This window comes from Erpetoichthys calabaricus, chromosome 7 (assembly GCF_900747795.2).
Source record: "Erpetoichthys calabaricus chromosome 7, fErpCal1.3, whole genome shotgun sequence".
In the NCBI taxonomy this organism is placed as follows: domain Eukaryota; kingdom Metazoa; phylum Chordata; class Cladistia; order Polypteriformes; family Polypteridae; genus Erpetoichthys; species Erpetoichthys calabaricus.
Genome location: NC_041400.2, coordinates 168,830,840 through 168,856,776, shown reverse-complemented (window position 1 = coordinate 168,856,776; position 25,937 = coordinate 168,830,840). Strand labels below are relative to the sequence as shown.

Sequence of the window (25,937 nt, the reverse complement as noted above, 5' to 3'; positions counted from 1 at the left end):
TCTCCAGACAGAGGAGCAGCTTCAGCGACAGACTGCTGTCACTGTCCTGCTCCACTGACAGACTGAGGAGATCTTTCCTCCTCCAAACTATGCGACTCTTCAATTCCACCCGTGGGGGTAAACGTTAACATTATTCAAAGTTATTGTCTGTTATACCTGCATTGTTATCACTCTTTAATTTAATATTTTCTTTATCAGTATGCTGCTGCTGCAGTATGTGAATTTCCCCTTGGGATTAATAAAGTATCTATCTAATGGCTACATTAGACATATGCAAGTAGGGATTAATCATAAGACCACAACACTGGTAATGCCACCTCCGAGCATGAGAGGAAGCTGTTGGCAACTCTGTCTCCTCTTTAACTACCATGGCAGACCAGTCGGCAGAATACTAGCTTCACTTCCTCTACCATCAACAGAGAAGTCGCACCCCTACTGTCTCAGACAAAATAAAAAGAGACAAAGCCCAACGTCGGCATTCAGTTTTGGAACCTGCATCCAAGAGAGCTCTGTGACTCTGACAGCAAATATTTAACTTTCAGTTTGTGATCACAATGACCAGTATGACCAGTATTGACTATCACTATTGTGTCATCTGTGGTGGGTTGGCACCCTGCCCAGGATTGGTTCCTGCCTTGTGCCCTGTGTTGGCTGGGATTGGCTCCAGCAGACCCCCGTGACCCTGTGTTTGGATTCAGCGGGTTGGAAAATGGATGGATGGATATTGTGTCATTTTTTTCCCCCTTTTCATCATTATACAGGGCAGTCCCTCCCTCTCCCACTTTGACTCTTTTTGGGTGCATAGGCCACAGAGCCTGCTTCTTGAGTTTGATGGCTATGCCTCTTTTGTGCTAGAGAAGCCTACTTGTGTTTTTCAAGTCAGTCTGAAGTATAGGCCAGCATTTTGAAATTAAGGTCTGCTTTTTAAGTTTCATGAGCTCTGCAGCCATAACAGATTTTTCCCTCGTGCTGCCAAGCAAATGATAACCCAGTATTTAAAGATTTAATCATTCTGCATTTTTCTGTCTAAACCCCTTTTTCTTAAGCAAATGGAGTACCAAGTTTATTGGACCATGGAAGAAGTGGAAATACTTGATGACTTTTCCCTGCAACTCAGAAACATAAGTCTTTGCATGGAGGAGCACAGGGGTACAGCTATCTGTGGGCCCACCCAAAAATGGAGGATTATTTTACATGTGCATTGCTGCTAAGTTCACTACGTGCAGTGGGAGTTTTCATAGTTCTCACTTATGAAATTTTGCTTTTCCAGTGCGACAGACGTCTGGAAGGAGGAAGGACCGGGAGAGGGACAATAACTCCCCCATGCCAACCACCCTGGTCTGCATTGGGGTCACGGGATCAGAGTTTAAAAGCTCAACCCTGTCGGAGCCCGTGGCCACCGACGGGGCGGAGGAGGATTACAAAGCCTTGGACTGTAGCACTTCTGCCACACCAGGAAGTGCTTCCGGAAGATCATGACGGAGCACCTGGAGCACATCCGGGTTTTTATAAAAGGGGCCGCCTCCCTCCAGAAGAGGAGCCAGAGTTGGGAGGAAGAAGATCAAGCTTGCGAGAGGAGGAGTGAGGATGGCAGAGAAGAAAGAGTTGAAAAGAAAGTAGGGATTGTGAGAGAACTGTGGCTATTTACAGCATCGTGTGGTGTTGTACAACAAAGTATATAATTAAACGTGTGTGTTATTGGACATTTGGTGTGTCTGTCTGTCTTTGGGGACTGAATTACCACACCAGTCAGACTTTTGGGAGAAATCCAAGGCTGCGGTCAATTTGCTACGCAGTCCACCCAAAAAGCAATACAAGATAAGCTTTCATTTTTTTCAGGAAAATTATGAGCAAACTAAATTCATTAAAAGTGTATCATGTTGCTCCAGATACAACTTGACCACTAAAAATGCCACTTGTGGCTGGATCAAGTTATTTATGGGTTTTATTTTTTATTATCTTGTATCGTTGGCTAACGTGAAAGGCCAACATTATTTCACAGTTCAGCTAATTCACATAGCAATATTTCCTCCTCATTGTCTGGAAGGAAAATCCAACTTTGAGGGACGTTTACATGAAATTTCCGACTAGGAAACTCATATTTCCCATCTGTCTGACAACATGTGAATGCAGCATAAATGCCAATCCGATGCTGCTATGAATGTCTGGAAGGCCAGAGATGTTCACTTTTGAACAATGCTGTTAAAATCACCCCGTTGTTTTTTTTAACTTACTTGTACCCATCATCGCCCTGACTTTGTTCCTGGTGGCTGTCAGACATAAGATCACCTAGATGGTCATATAGCAATTCATGAAGCAAAGCTAAATAAGGAAATGTTTTCAACATAAAACCCGACTTGAACAAGTCCTGGCATCATTTCACAGGCCCAAAGTGGATAATGAAAGTCCTCAACGCTTTCTGAAAAGATGGTATGCTCAAACATAATCAGCAGAAAATGGTAGGTGAGAAAGAATTTGTCCTGTCATCAGCTCCATCTGTGGCAGATTGAGTGTTCTGCTTGCCCAAGCTGTTAAAATTCCAAACAATTACAATATTCAGGAAACATGCCATTTTATCTCTTCACGGGTATGCAGGCAGATCTGGTTTGAATTCAGCACAGCAAAAGAGCAGACACTTCCCCGAAATGCACACAGCACAAACAAACCACACTTCTGGACAAGAATTATGGGACTTGTTTAATTGCAGAGACCATCTTGGCCTTCAAATGCGAACCCCAGTACCGTCGATTCATTCTTGCAGCCTCAGTTTCCTAATAAGCCTAAACATTTTTTTAGGCTTGGTCAATGTTGATGATTTAAGTTGCTTGACTTTATGTATTATATTAAAGTCATTATTACGTAAGAGTTTTTCTGTTGCCGTTATGAACTGTGTGCTCCACTATTGTGGGGTATTCATTCCCCTTATATCCGATAATGTGATAATCTGATAGGAGATTGATATGGTGGAACAATCGGACGCAGCGGCCCCTCTCTCTCCGCATGTAGTACCGAATGTGTGTTTGAGTGAATGTTTGTGTTCATTATGTTCGTGCGAGTGTTTGAGTGAGTTTGAACGTAGTCAACCGACAACGTTGATTACAAGATATCGTCGCCACTGCCTTTTAAGACACAAAACCAAACATCACATCTTGGACCAGAGAGTTACAGAGACGCTTCGGGGCCTGGGACTTCTCCGCCGGACTATTACATCACCAGACTCGCCTGCTGTATCTTACCCAGAGGAGGAGGTGCCGGAAGTGGTGTGAGAGAAAATGGAAGCGGGGCAAGCATGGAGGCATCCGGGAAGCTCATACTTCCTACACAAACCGAGGAGAGCACAAGTTCCACCCCTCCATCATGTGCTCTTTCTACTGGGGCACAATCGAGAGCATCCTCACCAGCTGCATCCCTGTGTGGTATGGAGGCTGCACTGCCTCCTTTAGGAAGTCCCTGCAACGCATAGTGGATGCGGCCAGTAAGATCATTGGTGCCCCACTGCCCTCCCTCAAGGACATTTTCCACTCCCGTCTCACCCGTAGAGCCATAAGCTTTGCTGGCGACTCCTCCCACCCCTTACACTCCCTTTTTAGCTGCCTCCTCCTCCTCTCAGGGAAAAGGTACCGAAGCCTCTGGGCCCACTCCACAAGACAGTCTAACAGCTTCATCCACCAAGCTGTCAGGATGCTGAACTCTGTCCACTACCTTCCCCCCTTTGCCCCTGGACCGTAACAAGAATCACTATCTACCAAGTACCCTACCTCAGCTGGTATTATATAAAGACTCAATATTACATCTGCTGCTAACTGTCTGTCTTTTTGTACATCTCATAAGCTACTCTATAATACACCTTCTCACTTTTTACTGTAATTGGTTTTTGCACTACTGACTATTGCACATTGTACACAGGTCTACTTTACAAGTTTTAATGTTATTTACCTTATATGTTACAGTGGGCCCTTGACTTACGAATTCAATTCGTTCGCGAGGGCTGGTTGTAACTCAAGTTGGTTGTAAGTCAAGACTATTTTTCCCATAAGAAATAATGGAAATACCCTTAATACGTTCCGAACCTTCCACAGCAATACTTACTTAACTTTTTTTTAATAAAAAAAGGGTTGTATAATGTACATAATATACCAAAAACACCAATAATTTTTCTAATGTACTAACCAAAAAGTGCCTAGCCTACCAGAAACAACAATTTCATACTGTACTCACCATTTAAGTTGACATCTTTGGCTTGCAGGAAGGGAGGAGGAGGAGAATGAAATGGAAGGTGGTTATTGTGTGGAAGGAGCTTCCTTATACAAATCTTTTCCTTGTAAAATTTTCGAGATGGTGGATTTCGACATGCTGTACATATTAACGAGATCGGTCACACAAACGCCACCCTCATATTTCCACACAATTTCCTTCTTCGTTTCGATTGTGATCGCTTTCTTTACCTTCATTACCTTCTCTTCCTTCCTTAGCAATTATCGAAATAAATTATATAAATCACTGCACTGACCGAAATTACGTCCTCAAACACATGTATCTGGGCTCCAGCTGACGCTTACAAACGCCCTCGGCTGTTTGTTTACAATCGCACAAACGGATACACGTGACCGCATTAGGGTCGTAACGCAAGACACGCTGGTCGTAATTCAAAACAAAAATTTTGGTCGTAAACCAAGTTGTTCGCATGTCAGGCCGGTCGTATATCAAGGGTCGACTGTATACTTTTTTGTTTTTTTTTTATATATTATTTTATTGTACTACGAAGATGAGAAACAGTATTTCGATTCTCCTCTATGTTATGCACATACAGTGAATTGACAATAAAAGGCTATTTGATTGATTGATTGATAAGCTGCTTCAGTCCAACAGTTGCATTCTGTTAATGGCGTCTTTACAATATTGGCCTACTTAATATGTAAGCCTGCTGCATTAGATGTTGTCAGCATTAGGACTTACTGTTGAGGATCCAGCCTCTGGCCTAGAAAACTGCTGTCAGTGGCTGCTATTAGACTGACCCGAGGGTCCCTCCTACAGAGGTGTGATGTCCAAGCCAGCTGCAGCTCACATATTCCCGTTAACCCAGGACATTGTTAGACGGAAACGGAGGATGGACTCCATTCACTCCAGCAGCCATGGCTGGAGCCCACTTGATGAGGTTGTTCACTCCTGCTTGTGGGTGCTTAGCAAGTGCAACCCAGCCCTATGAGCCCACCCGCTTACTCCCTGTGGGATGCCATTCCCGACTGCTTGCCTTCCACAATCCTCTCTTATTCCTTCTCTTTCCCTTTAACCTCCAGTCTCCATCTTTTTTTCCCTCTTTGCCCGTTTACTTCGTTCCGTCTTGAAATCCCTTTCCTGTCCTGTTCAGGCTCTTTTTTTATACTTGGGTGGGCACAGGTGCCTAATTGCACAGTGTGTGCCAGCGTGTGAATGCAGGTCCAGCCAGGCTCCCCCGATCAACACCCCAGGGCCGCTCATTCACACTACGGCATGCACCCAGTTTTTATTTTAAAACTGCACACTGCCAGGGACCCCTAACAGGCCTCATCACAGGAGGCGACACCATGAAATACTAACGTAACAGTAGCAATTAAAATAATGTAAGGAAAGTCTTTTTAGAACAGAAACATTCAAATGTTTAATCAAAGGACATTAAAAGCCAAGCCACAAAAGGGCACACAAATTTTTTGTTTGACTCACTGCACAAGGCAAGAACTTATCACCTCACTGGCTTGCCAGACATAGATGCATACATAAATATAGAATACACAGCATTTAAAGTTTAAAATGGAATCCTACAGACATGGTGTTTGGGATCCATTTTGAATTCACAAGAATTATGAGAATGCCATTCAAAACACACTAATACACAGGGCTGTGGAGTCAGAGTCGTGGAGCTGGAAGTAATTATTAGGTAACTGGAGCTAGAGTCAGTAAAAAAATATGTCGACTCTAACAAAATGTAAATTGTAAAATAATGAGTTCACATATACTGATTCAATTCAACTCTTTTTCTTTTGATGAAAATATACAGTAGCTTCTTTTTTTAAATTTTGTATTCTAATTTTAGCCTTAATGTTAACTCAGTACTTGCAAGCCACAATGTTGCCACAGCCCTTAAACCCAAACTTTAACAGGTTAGAGTGCTAAAAAGTACCCCAATGATTCACGCTGGCAGCGCTGAAGTGCCTTGTATCTCGTACGTCGTGTGCTTTTCATCAACATATTAAATAAAACAGAGGAGGAAGAGTCAGAGTTAATGGTACTAGAACTGAGGAGTAAGAGTCGAAGGTTTTGTGCATCGACTCCACAGCCCTTACAGGCTTAAGTGTTCAATCATGGAGACGTCCGCTACCTGCGAGTGTTAGGGAACTCTCCTAAAAGCTCGGCCTTTACCACAGCATCTGGAAACTTCAGGAGTCAGGCAGCCCTACTTCCAGATTTAAAATGGAGCTCTGCAACGACCAAGTGTTTGTGTGACTGGAAGTCGCTAAGAAAGGAATGTGGAGAAGCTGTGCCGATGAACTACAAGAAACCGGTGGAGAGAGGTGTCTATGGGGGACGGTTTTTGACAAAATAAAATAAGTGAATATGCAAAGAGGTAAATGTATTGTGAAATGTGACAATAAATAAATAATGGAATGATGAGGGAATAAACGATTAAATGTGTCTCAAAATATTTTTTGTTCTGTATTCCTCTGTGTATTTACTTCTTTATTCATTTATTTTAGTGACACCACATGCAACAGGAAACACACCTTGAAATGAAAACGGTCCATTTTCACCCATCAAAATTGATAGAGTGGGCTCTAGGTCAGTGGTTCCCCAACTCGGTTCTGGGGACTCACTACGGCTGCAGGTTTTTGTTCCAACCAACTTCCATTTTTCATTGGACTCTTAGCCTAAATTAAGTGAGTCATTATCAGTTTCCATGTTTTGGAGTTAATGTAGAAATTATAATCTAAGTTTGGTAGATTTTTATTAAAATGCAGTTATATGGGGAATATGTAGTTTTTTTAAGTTGGTAACAGTATTTTCAACCTAATTTTCATTCTGCTTTTCCAGGTGTTCTGGTTATTTAATTGGTTATTTACTAATTATAGTGGGTAGCGCTGCTGCCTCACATTAAGGAGTCCTGGGTTCGTTTCTCGGGTCCTCCCTGCGTGGGTTTCCTCCGAGTGCTCCGGTTTCATCCCCCAGTCCAAAGACATGCAGGTTAGGTGGATTGGCGATTCTAAATTGTCCCTAGTGTGTGCATGTGCCCTGTGGTGGGCTGGCGTCCTGCCCGGGGTTTGTTTCCTGCCTTGCACCCTGTGTTGGCTGAGATTGGCTCCAGCAGACCCCCGTGACCCTGTAGTTAGGATATAGCGTGTTGGATAATGGATGGATGGATTTACTAATTAGCAGGCCTGACACTGAAGTCGTCGCAACTTTCATCATCCCGGGTGTCTGCTATGCTGGTTGTTGATTGTCACTATTAAGGTTAAATGAAGGGAGCAGACTACACAGGAAAAGGGGAAAATAATAGGAAAACAACAAAAGAGAGTTAAGCATTTACAGCTTTAGAAAAAAAACTAATACTTCTAAATGTCTTATAAATTAAAAAAAAACAAAACATACTGCTGTGTTTTTCTGAACGCAGAATAAAAGAAGAGTAAAAAAGTTAAATAAACCAGCTAAATGAGATCAGTTGTTATCGATTATTATCACCAATTGTGAATCTGGTTGGAACACAAACCTGCAGCCACAGGGGGTCCCCAGGACCGAGTTTAGGAACCACTGCTCTAGTGAACTCTGAGTTTTGATTGGTGAATCAAGAGCAGACCACCGTGCATAAATCTTTGGATATCGGATGTTACATTTATAGGGAGACACCACTCACTGGATGCAGACACTGGAGAGGGTCATGAATTTAAGGTATCGTGAATTAAAGTAGCTGCTTCATGCAGTAATCCCGGCCAACATTTGGACGTGCACAGCCGTAACTCTGAGCTTGTACTTTGCTTGCCTTTTGAATCCTGTGGCTCATACAGTAGGCATGTGCACCTGACGCTACGGACGCCTCACCGATCAAAACACAGTACTTGCTAGAGCCCACCCTCTCAACTTTAAATGGAGAAAGTGACAGTTTCCATTTCAAGACATATTTTATGTTGGCTGTGGTGTCAGTAACATAAATAAATGATGAAAAAAATAAATACATAAAAAAACAAGCAACAGAAGACATTTCTTATATCACAGTGTTTTAATCTATTTACTGTCTCACAATGCACTTATTTATTTGCATACTTAATTTTGTCCAAGGTGTTCCTCCATAGGTGTCAGGTGGTGTGAGGCTGAGATCAAACATGTTAAGAAGGACAAGATGAGGTGAGCAGCTGCCTGCTCGTTTTTGGAGGTGTCCCCTGCAATCCCCAGCAGTTAAGCACTCTGGGATTCAGCGATTGCCCACCTTTGCTGCTCATCTCACGTGGAGTCACAGTATTTATACAGCACTTTCAAAGTGAACACTGACACACAACATGAATCAAAACCAAAGTGCCCACCATGGGTCAATTACACTGCTCTGTATAAACTTTTTTTTTCCAACCCATCAAAAATTTAAGGGTGTTGAATCCAAATCTGGCAACAGAACTGTTCTATCACATTTAGTTTTTAAGAGAAAGAAAGTGAAAAAGCTATAGAGAAAAAAGGTAATATATTTTTAAACTAATTATTTATGCTTGAAAAATTATAAATTGGACATAGAATTCTAATATTTTTCTAACCCACTTACACCACACCAGGGTCACTGGGGGTCCCAGAGCCTATCCCAGCTAGCACAGGGCACAAATCAGGAACAAATCCTGGACAGGACTCCAGGTCATCTCAAAGCAGACAGACAGACAAACCAAACACACACTAGGGCCAGTCTAACAGCTCCAGTTCATCTAAACTGTGGGAGCAACCCACACAGACACCAGGAGAACACACAAAAGCCAAACAGGCAAGAACACAGGATAGCAAACCCCGGTCTCCTTACTGCTAGGCAGCAGCGCTATCACTGCACCACCATGTCAGCAACATGTAATTGTTTTAAATATGATTATTACTTCCAAAGTGACTATTTTTGGTAATTTCTTTTTCCTCTTAAAAACCCTCTGAAGGTGTTTCACTGTGGAACGACTGTGCCAGACACATCACTTTCCACTTTAACGTCTTCCCCATTTGAGCGATGTCCTGATGGAATCCTTCCCCGTGTTTATCAGAGACCACTCTCGATCTCGGGGAGGAAATCCAAACAAGAATGTCAGAAATTGACTTTTGAAGACATGCTGCACCCAAGTGCAAGGTAAGGAAGTGAGAAGTTCCTTAAGTAGTTTCTCAATTTTGTATTTCCAAGAAAATTTTGACACACACATTTTATTTATTTATTATTATTTATTTAACATTTGCTTACTAGTTACCCAATCAAAGACAACTGGTATATCAGCCTGACCTTGCACGCATATGTAAAATCCACTCAAAAAAACAACGTTCATTCTTTGAGACAATAAAAAAGGATCTTTTTAACCTTCTAATTAGAAATTCCTGGCTATTTTGAAGAAAAAAGGGAGAAAATACTGACAGAGCAAAAAAAAAGTGTAGGAACTACTTCACTTTGAACGAGGGAGACAGACATTTTTCAGCTCAATATATACTTCGGCAATCCTCCGAATACCGGTCCCAAATTATTTAACAACTGTTTTCCTATCGAGTGGACAATACTACACTGAAAGCCGCGAAAAAACATTTATTGCAAGACAATAAGATGTATTTCCAATATTTTGTATTAATTCCAGCACAACAGCTGCAACGTCTCTTAGTGGTAACGGTTCAACACGGAGCAACTAAATGTTGTAGTTATCGCTGAGCAAATGCATATTGCCGAAAAGATTACGTTTGTGGCAGTTGCGCCACAATATATGCAACCTATATTTTTAAATAAGTAAGCTAGTTATAACTAACCTTATTGCTCCCGCTCCTAAATATTGTCCACTCGATAGGAAAACAGTTGTTAAATAATTTGGGACCGGTATTCGGAGGATTGCCTATACTTCAAATAATATTTTATGGATGAAAAATACTTATACTATAAGACAAATGTACCTTTTTTCAAAATCAGTATTTTCTTTCTAAATCCAATATGTTGCGGAAACGGTTTGTGGCCGAGAAATCCGAATTTCTGAAATGCATTCAGCACACCTAAACCTACAAAGTCCAGATTTTTTATTTTGTGAGGGAGGATTATGGTGCAGACCAGCATCACATTCTCACACGCACTGCATCTATAAAGACATAACCCAGTCGAGTGCCTGGAAGTGCAGAGCACCCCTCGGCAGTGAACGTGTTAAATTAGCAATGAGATGCCAAACCAATCCAAGTTGGCAAAACCGAACTAGGGGCACCAGAAACAACAACAGACGTCGTCACGTCAGACTGAGGAGTCCCCCAAAGCTAGGGTTCAACTTAACCTCCCCATTTTGGGAAAAAAGGTTGTCCTTTGAAAATTTTTTTTTTGTTATGCAGTGCTCGAATGAGATTAGCTGCTGTGCTAATAAACGCCGGATTTGTCTTTTCACAGCCTCCTCCCTTCTTGCTTCCTTTAATTGTTCGGAGGTTTAGAAGCACAGGAGGAGGCAGACGGCGTCATGAGGCTGCAATTATGGATGCAGCTTCACTATCACTCACAGATCTTTTTGATTTCAGTAATCAGCAGATTTATTAAATGCATAATGAGATGCACTTTTTGTGTTAAAAAAAAAAGAATCAAGTAAAGTCGACGCCATTGTCGGGAACGCTCAACATCACTGCAAACGCACCGTTAACGGTTTTTTTTACGACAGGTTAGAAAGTTTCACAATATGTGTTTCTTTTTTTATTTGTTTAACTACAGTTCAAAATTATTGCAAATAAAAAATACTGTATTGTAGGCGGTAGGCATAACTGTAGTTTAGACGCACAACTCTGACCAGAGACTTTAAACAATCAGACGCGACTTTTGTATGGTAAGCATCTTCGTACCTATGGTTACAAAAAAAGTAAAATTCAATTTCAGATGTACAGGAACCTTCAAATAATGAAACAGACCAGAGTCCTTACCTTCGAGCTGCTCGGATGCCACCGCAGAGATAACCGCAACACAGAGGATAAGCCAGGGTTGCCACTGCATGGCTGAAGTTCTCATGTCTTTTTGCGGTTACTCACGCTGAGCCTTCCTTCCCTTGCGAGTACTTTTCCAGATTATTCCTCAGTTGGTTTATAAGCAAAGAGGGTCGGTTAAAGGCAGCGCTTTTATTGAAAGTAACTCCACTTAAAAAGTAAGGCACAGAAGCTCCAGCAGACGGATTGGAATGCGCAGTTTGGAGTCTGGCGCTTCTGCAGGCGTCTCGCTCCGCCCCCTAATCACTGACGTCAGTCTTGGCCGCGGGCCAAAGGTCTAGGCACGAGCTGTCTGTCCGCGCAGAGTAAAGAACGGCGAATTCCAGGCAGCGGTCACACGTCTGCGCGCTTCGGAAGTTGGGTTCAGGTAGTCGGGATTCAGAGAAGCACTTTCCAGTAAACGGGGCAGACTGCAGCAGAGACTGGGGAAGGGGAGCGGAGGTTACCTCGTGCTAGGCGTACCACAGTGTCGTAAAGTGTGCGCGCCCTCTTGATGAGCTCAGTGCTATCATTAGCGGTCATTACCGAGCAATCATTACTTAAACAACAACTTTTACACATCACAAGGAGACATCCTCAGCTTTAACTGAGTAGATCACGTCGATCCCCTTAAACTGCAAATGTGCTCGTTATATCCCAGGGACTTGACCACAGCGATGGCCGTGCTAACACTGGCCTTTACTTGTCCGGCGTAAATGTGCCAATATTTATTTAGTTTCATGTGGGTGTACTTAAAACATTGTCATGGTACATTTATTACAATTTCTAAAAAAAAATTAAAAATAACTTTACAGGTGGTAAGCCCGCGTTTGGCTCGTAGAATGTGGCAGCGAGGAGGACGTTACACATGAAAGTGAAAATGTCACTGTCCTCTGTATAAGTGACAGTGAACTTGGACTTGAAATAAACTTAAGAAAGTAAGAAAAAATGGAAGAACCAAATGACTAAGAATACAAGAGAAAAAGGGAAGGCACAATGACTAAACGTGCTGTAGTATTTCTTGAAGACATTCATTTCTTATTTTATATCGCACCTCTCCTATTGAACATTAATTAAGGAAAGTTATATGTAATATAGCATAATAATGATTGTAGACAGCACCTCTAATACAAAACATTACTTAAAATGGTACATCAATGACATATGAATGACATGGTAATTATTTTATATAACACCTCTCATACTGAACATTACCTAAAACAGGTTACATCTGACATAACAGGGCATACATAAATATTATATAATGCATATCTCATTATCTAGAAATGTTACACGACATCATAATTATTGCACAGAGCACTTCTCAAACTTAATATTAAATTTAAAAAGTTACATGTAACGTAACATGATGTAATAATTATTGCATATAGCACCTCACCTCCCTCATACTGAACACTACCTCAGAAGTGTTACATCTAGCAGGCAGCCGTGTGTGGACTCGCACACACTTACTCACGCACACACACACTTCCCGCCACTTCATATGTACACAAACAACAATCAATATCTTTATTTAGACAGAAACTGAACTTTTGTTTCGGGAAGCACCATGCTGTGGACTCGTTGAAGGTGGTGATGAGGGTCAAGAATGGCATTCATCTCAAGTCAGAGATTTTTCCATAGCAGTGCTGGCTATAAATAGAGCTCACCAAAGACCTGCACTGTGCTAGCGCACCCCTTGATGGCCTCCATCATGCCAGGAATGAGCAGCCGGTTTAGTGTCTATGAGCTCAAGGGGAGGACAAAGGTGCTTGATGGCGTTGAAGAATTCGCAACACTAGAAGTCACGACTGTGCTTGTAAAGTGATGGCAGTTAAAGGCTTTTGGCCTGAAAAAATACCAGGGCTTCAAGAACACACATGTAATATATTTACTGTAGGTAATAAATTAAACACATAATGTAGTCAAATAACACAATAAAAATCATCATTAATTAAATTTGTAAACACAAATTCAGATTATATAATAAATACAGCGTGTTTAAATAATATATAATACACACATCAAGTGTTCAAGTAATAAACTGTAACAACCACATAATAGATTCAAGTAATATAAAACACACTGCAAATCCAAATAATACATTAAACAGAGAATACAACAACATACAGTACTTACATCTTACTCCAGCACCACTTCCCTCTTAATAGCCGTGAATCGAAGCCAATCGTATCGAAAGCAATAATTTCCCCTGTGAACTCCCAGTCACATACAATTAGGTTGTTTTGTTTAATGAAATTTACAAAATGGACATTTTTCAACATCTGCAATAGTGAGCGGCGATGGAAGTGGGTCAGGTCGGGTGGGGTGGGTATTGAGAGAAAAGCTGATATTTATTTACAGTATCGAAAATCCCAAGTTGCTGGTACCGTACTGAGATAAAATTTGGGTGTTTCGATACTTTTCGATTACTGGTTTACCGCACAACCCTATTCTGTGTGGACACAAGGCAGGACAGATCCACAGATTCATGATATTTATGCCAAATCCTGACCTTACTGTCCAAATGTTTCTGTAGACTGAAATTTGTCAGAACAGGAGACATTTTCCCATATCATAGCTGTGTTCTCCTGTTCTTAGCGGATAGTGAAATTGACTGCCATTAAGGAGACTTTGAAAAGGGAATTAAAAGATGGTCTTAACAGCAAAGAAATGTTGGACTAAGTGGGTTTACTAAACGGAGGGATGGAAAGGTAAATGGAGAGGGAGAGAGGAATGGATGGGAGGAAGGACAATTATTCAAACCTAAAAAGATTTTTTAAAAGAGGAACAAGTGGCAGGTTAAATGGGCATCAGGATTCACTAGCAACACGATTACAAAAATTCAACTGTCAGCTTCGAACATTTTATAATCTTAAAAACAAATCTATTGATTTTCTGAACCTACTTTTGCTATTCCAAGGTCATGAGGCCCAAACTAATTCTGGATGACACACCAGTCCATCACAAGGCACTTTCACTCACACTAATTGGGTTAGCGTTACCATCCATCCATCTTCATAACCCATTTATCCAGAGGAGGAGCTTTCAAGTTCCCAACTAAAAGCATCCAAATGTCTTTTAGATGTAGGAGGAGATACTGAAAGAGGGACAAAATGGACACAACATGAGCATGGAAAGTCCACACAGGGAGCCCCTGGATTGGTTGCTGTGAGCCATCTGGGGGTCTGCCTGTCTATACAAAAGTCTCAGTCTTGGATGTTTCTTTTTCATCTTCTGCATTAGTGTGTCAGTAGAATAGAGAAAATTTCAGATGTCTAAACATTCTACAGGAAATGTTTGTATTTTCATTAAAGAAAGCCCCCTGTTGTGGGAGACGTTAAGCAAGTGCATAGCATACAGTCAAGTGACAAGAATTGAACATTTAATCCTGCTTGTGCTGAAGGGTACATTAAGTCTGCCCGGTTTAGGGTCACAGGGACCCGGTGGGTATCACAGCAGGAAATTCCCAGGTTGCCCGCAGCCGGCACACTCCATTGAACCCGTGTCATCAATAGTTATGTAACTGGGATGGACTAGGACAAATCAGGACACAGAACAACAAAGTGCTACTATCCAAACAAATCCATTCAAAGTAAAGTGCAGCCCAGACGTTTCTTAATAAATACATCAATGAATAATCAGTAATATAAACAGTGTTCATTGTGAGGAATAAAATCAATCAGTAAATAATCCCAAGGGTTAAACAAACAATCAAAAATCTGGTCAATAAAAACACATTAAAGTTGGAGATCTTTCCATACATCGAACCACCAAGGCTCTGCTATATCCATGTGGCTGTGGACGATCACCTCAATTGATAATCAAGTGCCCCCACGCTTGCCTTCGGCAATGTTCTAGCAATCTAAAGCTTACTGGGCTCCTGGACACCAATCCTGATGGCCAAGGACACTCGCCTCAATTGGTACTCTCAAGATCTACTGGGCCTTCAGGAGATGCAGCAGGGCCTTCATGGCTATGGAGATGGTGTTGATTGACCAAGTAAGATCAGCTTCCAGGGGCACACCCAGGAGTTTGGTGCTCTTCACCAGTTCTACTGCAGAGGCCTCAATGTGCAGTGGGGTGTGGACAGCATGGGCCTCCTTAAGTCACAATCATCTCTTCCATCTTGTCCACATTAATAGACAGATTGCTGCACTTGCACCGGTGCGTCAATGTCATATCTCTATTTTGTAACCTTACTCATCCCCATTGCTGATTAGGTCGACCACCACTGTGTTATCCACAAACAAAATGATGGTGTTAGAGCTGCCATGCAATCATGAGTCAGCAGAGTGAACAGAAGATAAATAAAGGTTCTTTCTGGAACGTGAACATGGATGAGTCTCTTTGGGAAGCAAAATGGTTCCCCTATGGCAGGGGTCCTCAATCACAGTCCTGGAGGGCCGCAGTGGCTGCAGGTTTTTGCTCCAACCCAATTGCTTAATAAGAAGCACTTATTGTTCAAGTAACAGTTCTGCTTCACTTTAGTTGTCTTGCTCATTAAGATTTTGAACGCTTATTGCTTATTTTAGTCTTAAGCAGCTGTATTCTTGGTTTTTAATTGCTCCTAATTAGCAATAACATGCAAATGACAAAACAGAGCAGTATTTCTCCATTTAACTTGTTACCATTTACACCTGTGTGTATTTATCATGCATTATTGGATTTAATTAAATACTTGGAAGGAAAGTGAAGGACTGAGAATTACTCATCCATTTGAGCCTTCAAATCATTTGGATGATATCCTTAGAAAGGGGAAGAAAATCTAAGGTATGAGAATGACCTGACATAGCAGAGTTAAAGCACTAACAAGCTATGAAATTAAATTATTGGCAAGAATTGCTTTCTAATTAAGCAACCGGATTAGAACAAAAACCTGCAGCCACTGCGGCCCTCCAGGACTGTGATTGAGGACCCCTACCCTATGGCATCACTCTCAAGAACGTTGGCACCTTTATTTTTTAAGAGTGTGGATAAGTGGCTGCAGCCAACAGTGAGGAACAGCAGAGGTTCCTTTCAGGTTTTAGGGCACCATTTCAGCAAATGGGGACCTGGCCAAAATGAATGAAATCCTCAGTGCTGAGAAGTACATGCATATTCTCATCCATTACATGGTACCAAGCAGGGAGGTGTCTAATCGGTGCCAACAGCAGGACCACAACACCAAACACAAGACCAAGGTCACATTTTAAGCAAACAGAAGAATAAGAAGCTCTGCAGTAGATGGTGTGGCCTCTGCAGAGTCCTGATCTTAACAGCCTAGAAACTGCCTGGGATCACCTGGAGGGACTGAAGTAGGCAAGATGGCCAAAATCTACAGAAAACAGAGCAAGCTCTCTAAGATGCTGGTTTTGTTACAAAACTACATGACAGGTAATCTGAGTCCAAGCACGATGCAAAGCAGCAGTCCGCAGTCCGTGCGGTTTTAATTCTCCTGCCTGTAAAGGGGTATTGCTATATCTTTTTATTATTTTTGAAAGCATTTTTGTACATTTTTTAGGAGCCTAAGTCTTTTGCACGGTACTCAGGGGAGGATTAACTAAAAACTGTGGGCCCCTTAGGCTGAGGCTAACGTTGGGCACCCCCCCCCCCCCCCCCATGACCTCTCTGTTAATACAAAAGCCTCATCATTCTGTACCCAGTGACGTGTGGTGAGGTCCAGGGCTGTTGACTCCTTCAGAGTGAGATTTACAAATATATGAACCCCAAAGAGTAGCTTATTCGATATTTAATTGGCAGCCAGCATGCACATTGACCACTGGTTATGTTTCATATCTCATCAGCATTCTTTACATACACACACACACACACACACACACACACAGGTAAGGTGCATATTCGGCTAAGAAAGAACGTTACATTTATAGCGGCGCAAGAGAGCGCATTTGCTTCTCATCCTCCATGTGTTCTAAATTTGCCGTTGCAATTCCACAATTCATACTCATTCAATACAAATGAAAATATAGAGTGGTGTAGAAAAAAGGACTTCAATTTTGACTTTAATTGAAATATTTAGTTGTTTTTTAAAGCTTGTAATTCTGATGCTTTAATCAATTTTAATACAAACTGTCCAACAAAAGGATAACAAGAAAAACAAAAGAATATTTTATGTAAGCTCAAAATGTAGTTTTTAAATATTGGATTTTTTTTCTTAGTCTGATCCCACTTTTTTGTAAACTTGAAAACCGTTTATGGTGTTACCTTTATTTGTAAATCAATGCCATGCGCCTATCCTTCTCTACGAAAATCTCCGTCACTTTCTTGTAAAAGTCCTCCTTATTTTACTTTAGTTTGAAACAATCTTAATCTTCCATTTTGACAGTCAGTCGGAACAAAAAATAAAAATAAACGGACAGCTGCAGTGCACTTGACTTGTTGATATTGCTAACTTAGAAAAACAGCAGCAACAAACACCTTTTGGGCTCACATGCGCTCCCCTTTGGTGCGGCACAGTACTGTCTGCCTCACATTGTGCCTTTTCACTGCAGTTTTATGTCCTATTAGCAAGACTAAATATGTCACACACTTTCATTAAAGATATTAGGCAGACTGTGTAAAGTCAGGGTGCATAATAAACGTGTCTGCAAACCTTATATTGGCGACATACAGAGAGACAGCAACAGACATGGGCATCAACCCTGTGTGTGAGGGAGAGCGCAGTCCTAGGTGAGGTTAGGCTCGTCGCTGCCGTACCTCACGTTTCTCCCCTGTATTTGAACAGGAAATGTGCAAATTCAGAGATTTTAACTATAAAAATGATCAAACTTATTGGAATCATACAGAAAAGAAATTAATAGCACAGACCAGTGAACAAATTTATTTTATGTTATCATTATTAGTTTTTTTTTTTTTTTTACTTTTCACTGCCTCCCCTGACTGCACGTCCCTGTCTGTACCTTACCTTCAGCTACCTCATAACAAGCACAAAATGCAAACCACTCTGTAGCACTTGATGCACACATTTATTTGTAACATACTGCCCTAGCAATATATCGAGGCTGTAGAAATGTGTACTGCTAAACACCAGTGCAGTTTTTAGACCTGACATCAACAACAGTTATTGAAGGAAAAAGCAGTGAGAATCAATGACAAACACCACAATATGAACAACAGGGTCACTCCTGCTAGCGTACACGGTGGCCTACTGCTTGCCTAGCCAGTCAACGCACAACATCCACAAACGTTAGGTGAGCTCATAACACAAAAGAGCATAATAGGAAAAAACTGACCTCTACCTTTAGAAGCTTTTTATTCTGGTGTTTTTTGTAGCAAAATCCTTTACAATTCCTGTGAAGTCCAGTCGTTGAAGAATCTCTCTTTCAAGGGTCATCTGTGTTAGACTGTTGAGTCTTTCCTGTTGCACTGTAGACCTCAGTCTATTTGATGCCAGATCCCGCTTACATAGAGAGCTCTCTTCATTGGAATTAGTGTCAGGTAATGAGGCAGGGACTGGCATCAGAAGTTAGCCCTGGACTTCTGTCCAGACTGGCACGGCACAACCGGCCAGACAACAACTATTCTTGCAACTTGCAATTCACGTGCATATTATTCCCTATTGATATATAAGTAAAGTCGTATAACCTACTCAGGTTCAGTCCTGCCAATCAAGACCCATGCTGTAGGTTTTTGTTTCAAGCAGATTCAAAATCAATGCATTTCTTGATCTCTTTTTGAATTTCCTGGCCTTTATTCCTTCTCTTGTTTTGCATTAATAAAAAGTGTAGTAATGTATGAGCAATTAAGAAACATCTGTATTGTTGCCATGTACATAAATGTTTAACTTTGTTTTGTTATTTTCCCTTTAACTCTGTGGGTTTGCTCTCTTAATTGTATCCAAATACTGAGAACTACAGTAATGATAATAAGCACAGCAGACCCCGGGGCCAACACTAATGAATGGAGAATGACAGAGGCCATGTTAGTGTTACCCACTTGTGTTCTTATTAGTACATACTGGCTTAAATAACCAAAATATTATAAAGCAAAAAATACATGTATCTAACACACACATTCTTTCTTCATTCAATAAACATTTAGCACAATCAGCTTGTTTTCTGATACAAAAAGGGATCCTCCTGCAGCAGCTTTGTCCCCCCTTCCTCTCCTCAGATCTGCTCTGCTCCATTGCACTTGGCTTTACAAGCAGTTAAGGTGTGAGGGTCTACCAAGGACAAAGTGAGCTTTTAGTCCTAACTAAATGTCTGTTCATGACTTGCCAGCTAATATTAACTCCAATTCACGTATCTGAAAGTTGGCGTCCTTGTAAAATAAAACAAATCAGAGACAGCTTCTGAATGTGACGGTGTCCTGTAGACACCCCTAATCTTTCAATTTACCTTCTGCCATTGCGATCCTGATTAATAAATTATTTACTGTGCTGTATATATTCTCTATGTAAGAATTTTTCATATTGCATTCTGTCAACTGTTCTGAAGAGATGTGCAAGAACAAAATTCATTGTACTTACCACTGGTACACACTGACCTCGAGTGCATAGATGTGTACCCTGTCATTTGCGCATAAATCCGTAATTTGTTTTTCTTGCGCATTTTTTTTTTGTTTGCATTGGTGGATGCCGGGTGGCCGCGAGTTAGTGCGATCTTGTGATTGGACAGGCAGGTGTGTGGAGGATGCAGCGTGGGCCACTCACGTTGCATCTCTCTCTCGCCCTTTGCAGCATGCGGTGGGGTTTGTGCTGTTAGTCACAATAGTTGGTCCATCGCTGTAGGTAATATAAGGTACACACGTCAAGTAAAGACAGTATACTACCAGAACACTACCATAGTCACTTGGAATAAGCTACCAAGTAGTGTGGTAGACAGTAAGAACTTTCAAAGCTCGACTTGTTTTTTTTTTTAGAAGAATTGGGATAGGACTGACAAGCTCTGTGGGCTGAATGGCCTGTTCTTGTCTAGATTGTTCTAATGTTCTGATTAATCCAATCACTTTTTTTTCCCCCCAAACTCAGCCCCTACGGTCAGTCGGGGGACCAAACCTGCAGCCGACGTTAGCCTATTTGTTAATCTGCAGCTGACAGTACTGAGAGTGTGTATGTATATACTTATATACAGCTCTGGAAAAAAATAAGAGACCACTGCAAAATTATAAGTTTCTCTGGTTTTACTATTTATATGTAATTGTTTGAGAAAGATTAACATTTTTGTTTTATTCCATAAACTCCTGATAATTCCTAAAATATACAGAAACAAAGTGCAGAGCATTACAGCAGACAGAGGTTCATATCACTGAGTGTAGAATATGAAGTTGACATTTACTGCGTAGGGCGCTATATTGGGGAGTACAGTTTCAAGTTAAAAAGGTCAGCCCATAGCTGAACAGGCCCCACTTTGCTCGTATTGCTGTCACTTCCATCACACTTTAAATTTTCAATGGGGGCCTGAAGTCTCGTTTAATATAGCATTCCAGTTGTCTGCTTAAACGTCCCTCCAACAGCACCCACTATCTTCAGGTGTCTGCAGGAATGCACAGTGTCATCATCCTCACATTATGTGTTTTTTTTATCCTACCAGGTGTTTTTTGTCAGTACTATTATGGCTGCATACCGCTCATCCTTTAGACTTATTTTAAGTGACACACTGATGACGCAGATGCTTGTTTTATTGTTCCTGGCTTTTATCCTTTTCATATTCTTTTTTTGTTCTCTTTTTTCTTTACCAGCTGACAGTCAACGACCAACAGTTTTTCTTTGCTTCTCACAATGCATTCTGACTGCGGTCCAGGGTTGCAGTAAGTTTTTCAGCTGTTCATTCTGGCATTAGTGACCAGAAAGAATTAAATATCTGAGGTTTCAAGGCTCTTTACAGATGAGAGCAGCACTTCACTCCTGTGTTTCAGCGGTACGACATGGTGGAGAAATTATGCTCATCAAGAGGCAGACAAGCGATGCGGAGTGATGGCTTACAAGGTGTGGTGTGTTGGTAGAGGGGAGCACCCTGCTGCCTCCCACTTTCAGAGACCTCCAAGAGTCTTCATGGACTTTCCTTCCACACCCATAAGACATGCAGGTGAAGTTAGCCGTATCTGCGAGTATGCGTAAGAGAGTCTGCCTCGCGATAGACTGGTGTTCTATCTGGTGTTCAGTACTCAACACTATGAAATAAGAATTGATGTCATCAGCCCTGTAATGGAATAAGCAGGGTCGTGAAATGGATGGACAGATTTGAACAGATCTCATATTTCCACCAGTTATTTTCGGTCTTGTTGAATTTTCATCACACTTATAGGGAGATGGAATCAGAACTAACACACATACACACACATACACACTATGGACCAGTCTGTAGGCCCCAGCATGTACGGGTCCTAAGTAAATGGCACAAGCCTGGGTATGACTGCCCTTGATCGCACTAAGAAGCTGTTTTGGTGTCACATGGTGGTCCAATGCCCGGAGTGACTTTATATTATGTTATTCCACCTGTATGTCAGTAGCTTTGTACATTTCACTCTACTAACTAAGCTAATTGTTTCTGAAACAGTCCCCTGGTTCAAACATAGTTCACATAGTAGAAGAATTCACAGAGTATAATTCAGATTGGGTGGTGCAGTGTGTGTCACTGCCACCTCACGCATCTAGCTTTCTAGATTCAAATTCCTGGATCTTGCCTAGGTGGAGTTTTCATTTTGTTTCTGTGGCTTTTTTTTTGTTCACATCTCCCATGACAAGCATTTTCGGCTAACTGGTGATTCCAAACTGACCCAGTGTGTGTGTCTATGTCTGCGATGAACTGGGGTCTTATCCAGGACTGTTTCTTACCTTCCGCCCAGTGCTGCCCCTGTGAGGTCAGAACAGGTCCAGACCCTTAGGCTTAATTCCTATATGCTGTTTCCATGTTCTTCTCCTTGTGTGCCTACTGAGCGTTTACTAAAATTTAAGTTGGCCAGCTAGAAGTGATCCCTGTGATGGACTGGAGTCCTGTACCCATATTTATCAAGCATCTCAGAGTAGGAAAACAGTTTTAACTGGCTCAGAACCTCAGTGTGACATAATTTTGTCTCTAAGAGTATCAGCAAAATCAATTTATGATTTTTTCTAGTTTAGCACACTACTTCTAACTTCATCCGGATTTAGGAGAGCTCAGAAGGTGGCGTTCAAGCAAAGATCGGCACATCCATCCTAGAAAAGACGTTGGAAACGTTGGCCAATGATAAACTCTTAAAAAGATATCAGTCTGACAAAGATGTTATAATATTCACAACAGATTTTGTAAGTGAGAAGAATGCTTCACCTACACGAAGAAGGCATGAGCTGTCAGCCAAAACAAAAGTTTGGTAACATTACATTTTTTGGCCACAGCTTTGCAATAGTGAGGATTTGTTTATGTCACAACTGACCATTTCTTGAATTTTGCACCAAGCTTTACCCTTATAACATGTGAGGTAATGCACAGATTTATACATTTCCGTGCCACTCCATGTGCGTGAAGGTTAAAGCACACTGCAATTATGCAAATCACTGGTGTTGCTCGAGTTACTGATGTCATTGATGGCACACACAAAGATCATTGCCCCAAGCGTGACTGAGCGCACATACGTGAATCTCAAGTGATTTCACAGTACTGGTGGTCATGAATGCCAACTGTATTGTACCAGTCAGCATATCACACTGAAGATGGGCGGGGCTGGATGGATGATTGACAGCAAAATTACACCTTACAAGTTTGGGAAGGTTGAAGAAGGTAGGCGGAGACTCCTGGGGCATTAAATAAATACAGCCTTGCAGAGGATAAAGGGGGGTCACAGAGACAGACACAGCACGTGACTATGGAAGACAACTGGGAACACCGCAAGAATGAATGGCTCTTCATAGGCAGTGCAAGAGTAGCCCGGGCTCCTTTCAGTAAGTGTTACTTTACGAGGGGTTTCCTGTGGTCTAAACAGTGAGAATGTGAGTCTTCTGTGGACCTTCCATCTTATATATAAACGTCTATGCGTGGAAGTGTGTGTGTGTGTCTGTCCGGCCCGGAAGTGAGAGGTGGTGTCGGGGTAAGGGCTCCTTAGCTGCTAATAACACAAGTGAGGCCAGCACATCAGCAAAATGAAACCTCAGAAGAAAGACAAAGTCACTTAGCCGCTAACATCGGCAAAACGGTATCCCTTTTTATTTTCCTCCTGCTGCTAATACACAAGCGAGGCCAGCACGTCAGCAAAACAAATCCTCCTTGGAGAGAGATGCCCAGAGTAGTTCCTTTCAATTACCTGACATCTCTACATTTCAGTTTTGTTTCTGACGATTTCAATAGTGTCTAGGACCCCAGGCTTTTTACAGCATGGGCTTACACAGCTAGTTGTTAAATAAATGTGTCTGTTATCGGCGTTAACTCTTTTTTTGGTGTGTGTTTCATGGTCTTTACATCTTGGAGCTCTTTACAGTATTATTCTTCATGTTATCGCGAAGTGGCCCAGTTCAATGTGTGACTCTGGAGTACTTCATGAGATTGGCATAAACTTTTTATTTGAATGTATTCATGTCCTTTTGAATATTATTATTATTATTATCTTTGTTTGTTGTTACAAAGCAGTATCAGAAAACTACAAAACTACATCATGATTTTAAGGAGAGTACAAAACACCTGCATGAGTGCCATTTTGTAGCTCCGGGATACTGTAAAATTATGATGTTGTTCATTCTCAAATGTGAACTCCTGCTCCTGGCTGGCAGTGGGCGTAAGACGCTTTTTAACTGCTTCTTCATGTCCTACTTTGACATGGGAGAAATTTCTATTCTAGTCAGACTTTAGTGTCATTCCTAAAAGTAATTCTGAGACACTTGATAAATGTGGGTACCAGTCAGCATTGTCTCCCTCCTGCTCATAAGTGCAACAAAGCTGGCATCTGCCACTCAGACTCTAGCAGCACTCCCGCTTCATTTACCATCTAACCTGTAGATTCTCTGGCACTTCACCATTCTCCTCTCCCCACTGTGTATATGCGAGATAAACAAACACACTCCATGAACCCAAATTTTGTACAAAAAAACAACAAAAATTGCTACATGAGAATGGAGCCCTTGTTCAATGTAGTTCTACATGTTACAGCGATGAACACAAAGGTCACCAGATGAGCGTGTGAAACAAAGGCGATAGCAATCCTAGTGACGTGATCTGCTGTCAATTCAGCCATTTACAGAAGAGAACAGACATGAGGGGGGAGTTCAGATGCAGAGCTCGATATCAAGGAGGTCACAATGATTTGTTGGTGGCGCGTCCCCTTCAAACTGAGTCTGAAAATATGAAAAGACTGCACTGCTTTCAACTGAGACCACCTATGCTTATCAGGAAAACAAAGCCTTTCTGCAAAAATAAAGGAAGATTAGTCACTGAGAAAGTATGCAAGGGCCCATGGAAAGAAAACAAACCAAGAAACCAGCTGGGAATTAAATGTGCGGGGAGCGTCTGAAAGGAGACCAGACCACAGGGAAGAAGCACCTAGTGACAAAATCTAAAGCGGCAAAAAAAAAGGGGACAATCAGGTGTACGGCAGCAATTCATAGACTTGTGCCACGTCAGTCCTATTCCACCCAGTATCCAAAAGGCGTACCGGTAATTGGGGGTCCCAGCCTGTGAAGAGCTGTCTGTTGCCTTTTATAACACCTAGCAGTGGGCTTGGGGTGATAACACACCATATCAGATTTATAAAATGTAATTTTGAGGTTCATGGGAGTCCCAGGACCTCACATATTTCACACCTTGCTTCCACCTATGCAAGCTTCTTCTGCAGTCACAAAGAAGGCCTTTTTATCAACAGGTGGATGATAGATGTGGTTGGTTGCCAACTATAAACCATAGAGAAGAGGTGGTCAGCTGACTCACCTTTTGACAATGCGTGAATCAAGTCACCTCTGGCCTAGTGGCTTTCACTAGCAAACCACAAGGTTGACTGACTCACTCTGTGACCCTGAGCCAATCAAGTAACTGCCTGTGGCCTATTGGATACAATTCTGGACTGAACACCAATGGGCTGCTAGTTCCAACCAGACCATTGACTGACACTGGGACCCCAAATGAATCAGCTGACCTAACAAAGTCTTTTCTTTTTTTTTTTTTTGTAAAAGTATTTTCATTGATTTTAAAGAAAAAAGAAAAACAGGTGCAGGCACATGAGAAATGTTACAAACAGAAAAAAAAACCTTACACCCCACCTGGAGATGTCAGAGAAAGAACCATCTTAAACAAACAAAGCACTGTGCTCACATCACGTTGCACTACACAACTCAGTTAAAGCCAAATAATGTAACTCCTTTCAAAGAATGGATGAGAGAGGATGGACAGCAGCTGAAACTGCTAAAACAATTAAATCCTAAAATGAATTCATCCAGGCGGCTACTGAATGCTGCCTTCTGATTATTCCAGTGAGTTGCCAGCAGGATCTTAGCAGCTATAGAACTTAATAAAATCAACTTCTTTCAAAGTGCGTCATGCAGATTAATGTACAATACAAAAAAAACGGTAAGGTCAGTGAGTGTGTCCGGTCCCTACGAGCAATCTGATTGGAACTTCTACTTCATGACAATTGACCAAAGCACACAAGTCCCGAAACTTTCAAATGCACTTCCAATAATGCTGACCATCAAAAAAACACAAAAACAGCCTCAAAAAAATCTTTATAAAATAAAAGATTTATTTGTAACAATGCTATGAACAAAACTGTGAAGCTCCAAAGAGCATAAAGGGCATATAATTCCTATAAAAGTAATTGCAAAAACAAACTGTCTCAATACACAATCCAATAGCAAAGATCAAAAACCAAGAAAAGAT

At 41.5% G+C, this 25,937-nt stretch overlaps 1 protein-coding gene across 1 annotated transcript in view; it reads right to left on the bottom strand.

Moving 5' to 3' along the window:
* LOC114654867 (proteinase-activated receptor 1-like) overlaps positions 1-11,402 on the bottom strand; it is a 46,256-nt gene extending 34,854 nt beyond the window's left edge. Inside the window, exon 1 of the mRNA XM_028805699.2 lies at positions 11,122-11,402. Within this exon, the coding sequence (XP_028661532.1) occupies positions 11,122-11,206 (85 nt within the window). The 5' untranslated portion in view covers positions 11,207-11,402. The remainder of the gene's footprint in view (positions 1-11,121) is intronic.
* Between the last annotated feature and the right edge of the window lie 14,535 nt (positions 11,403-25,937).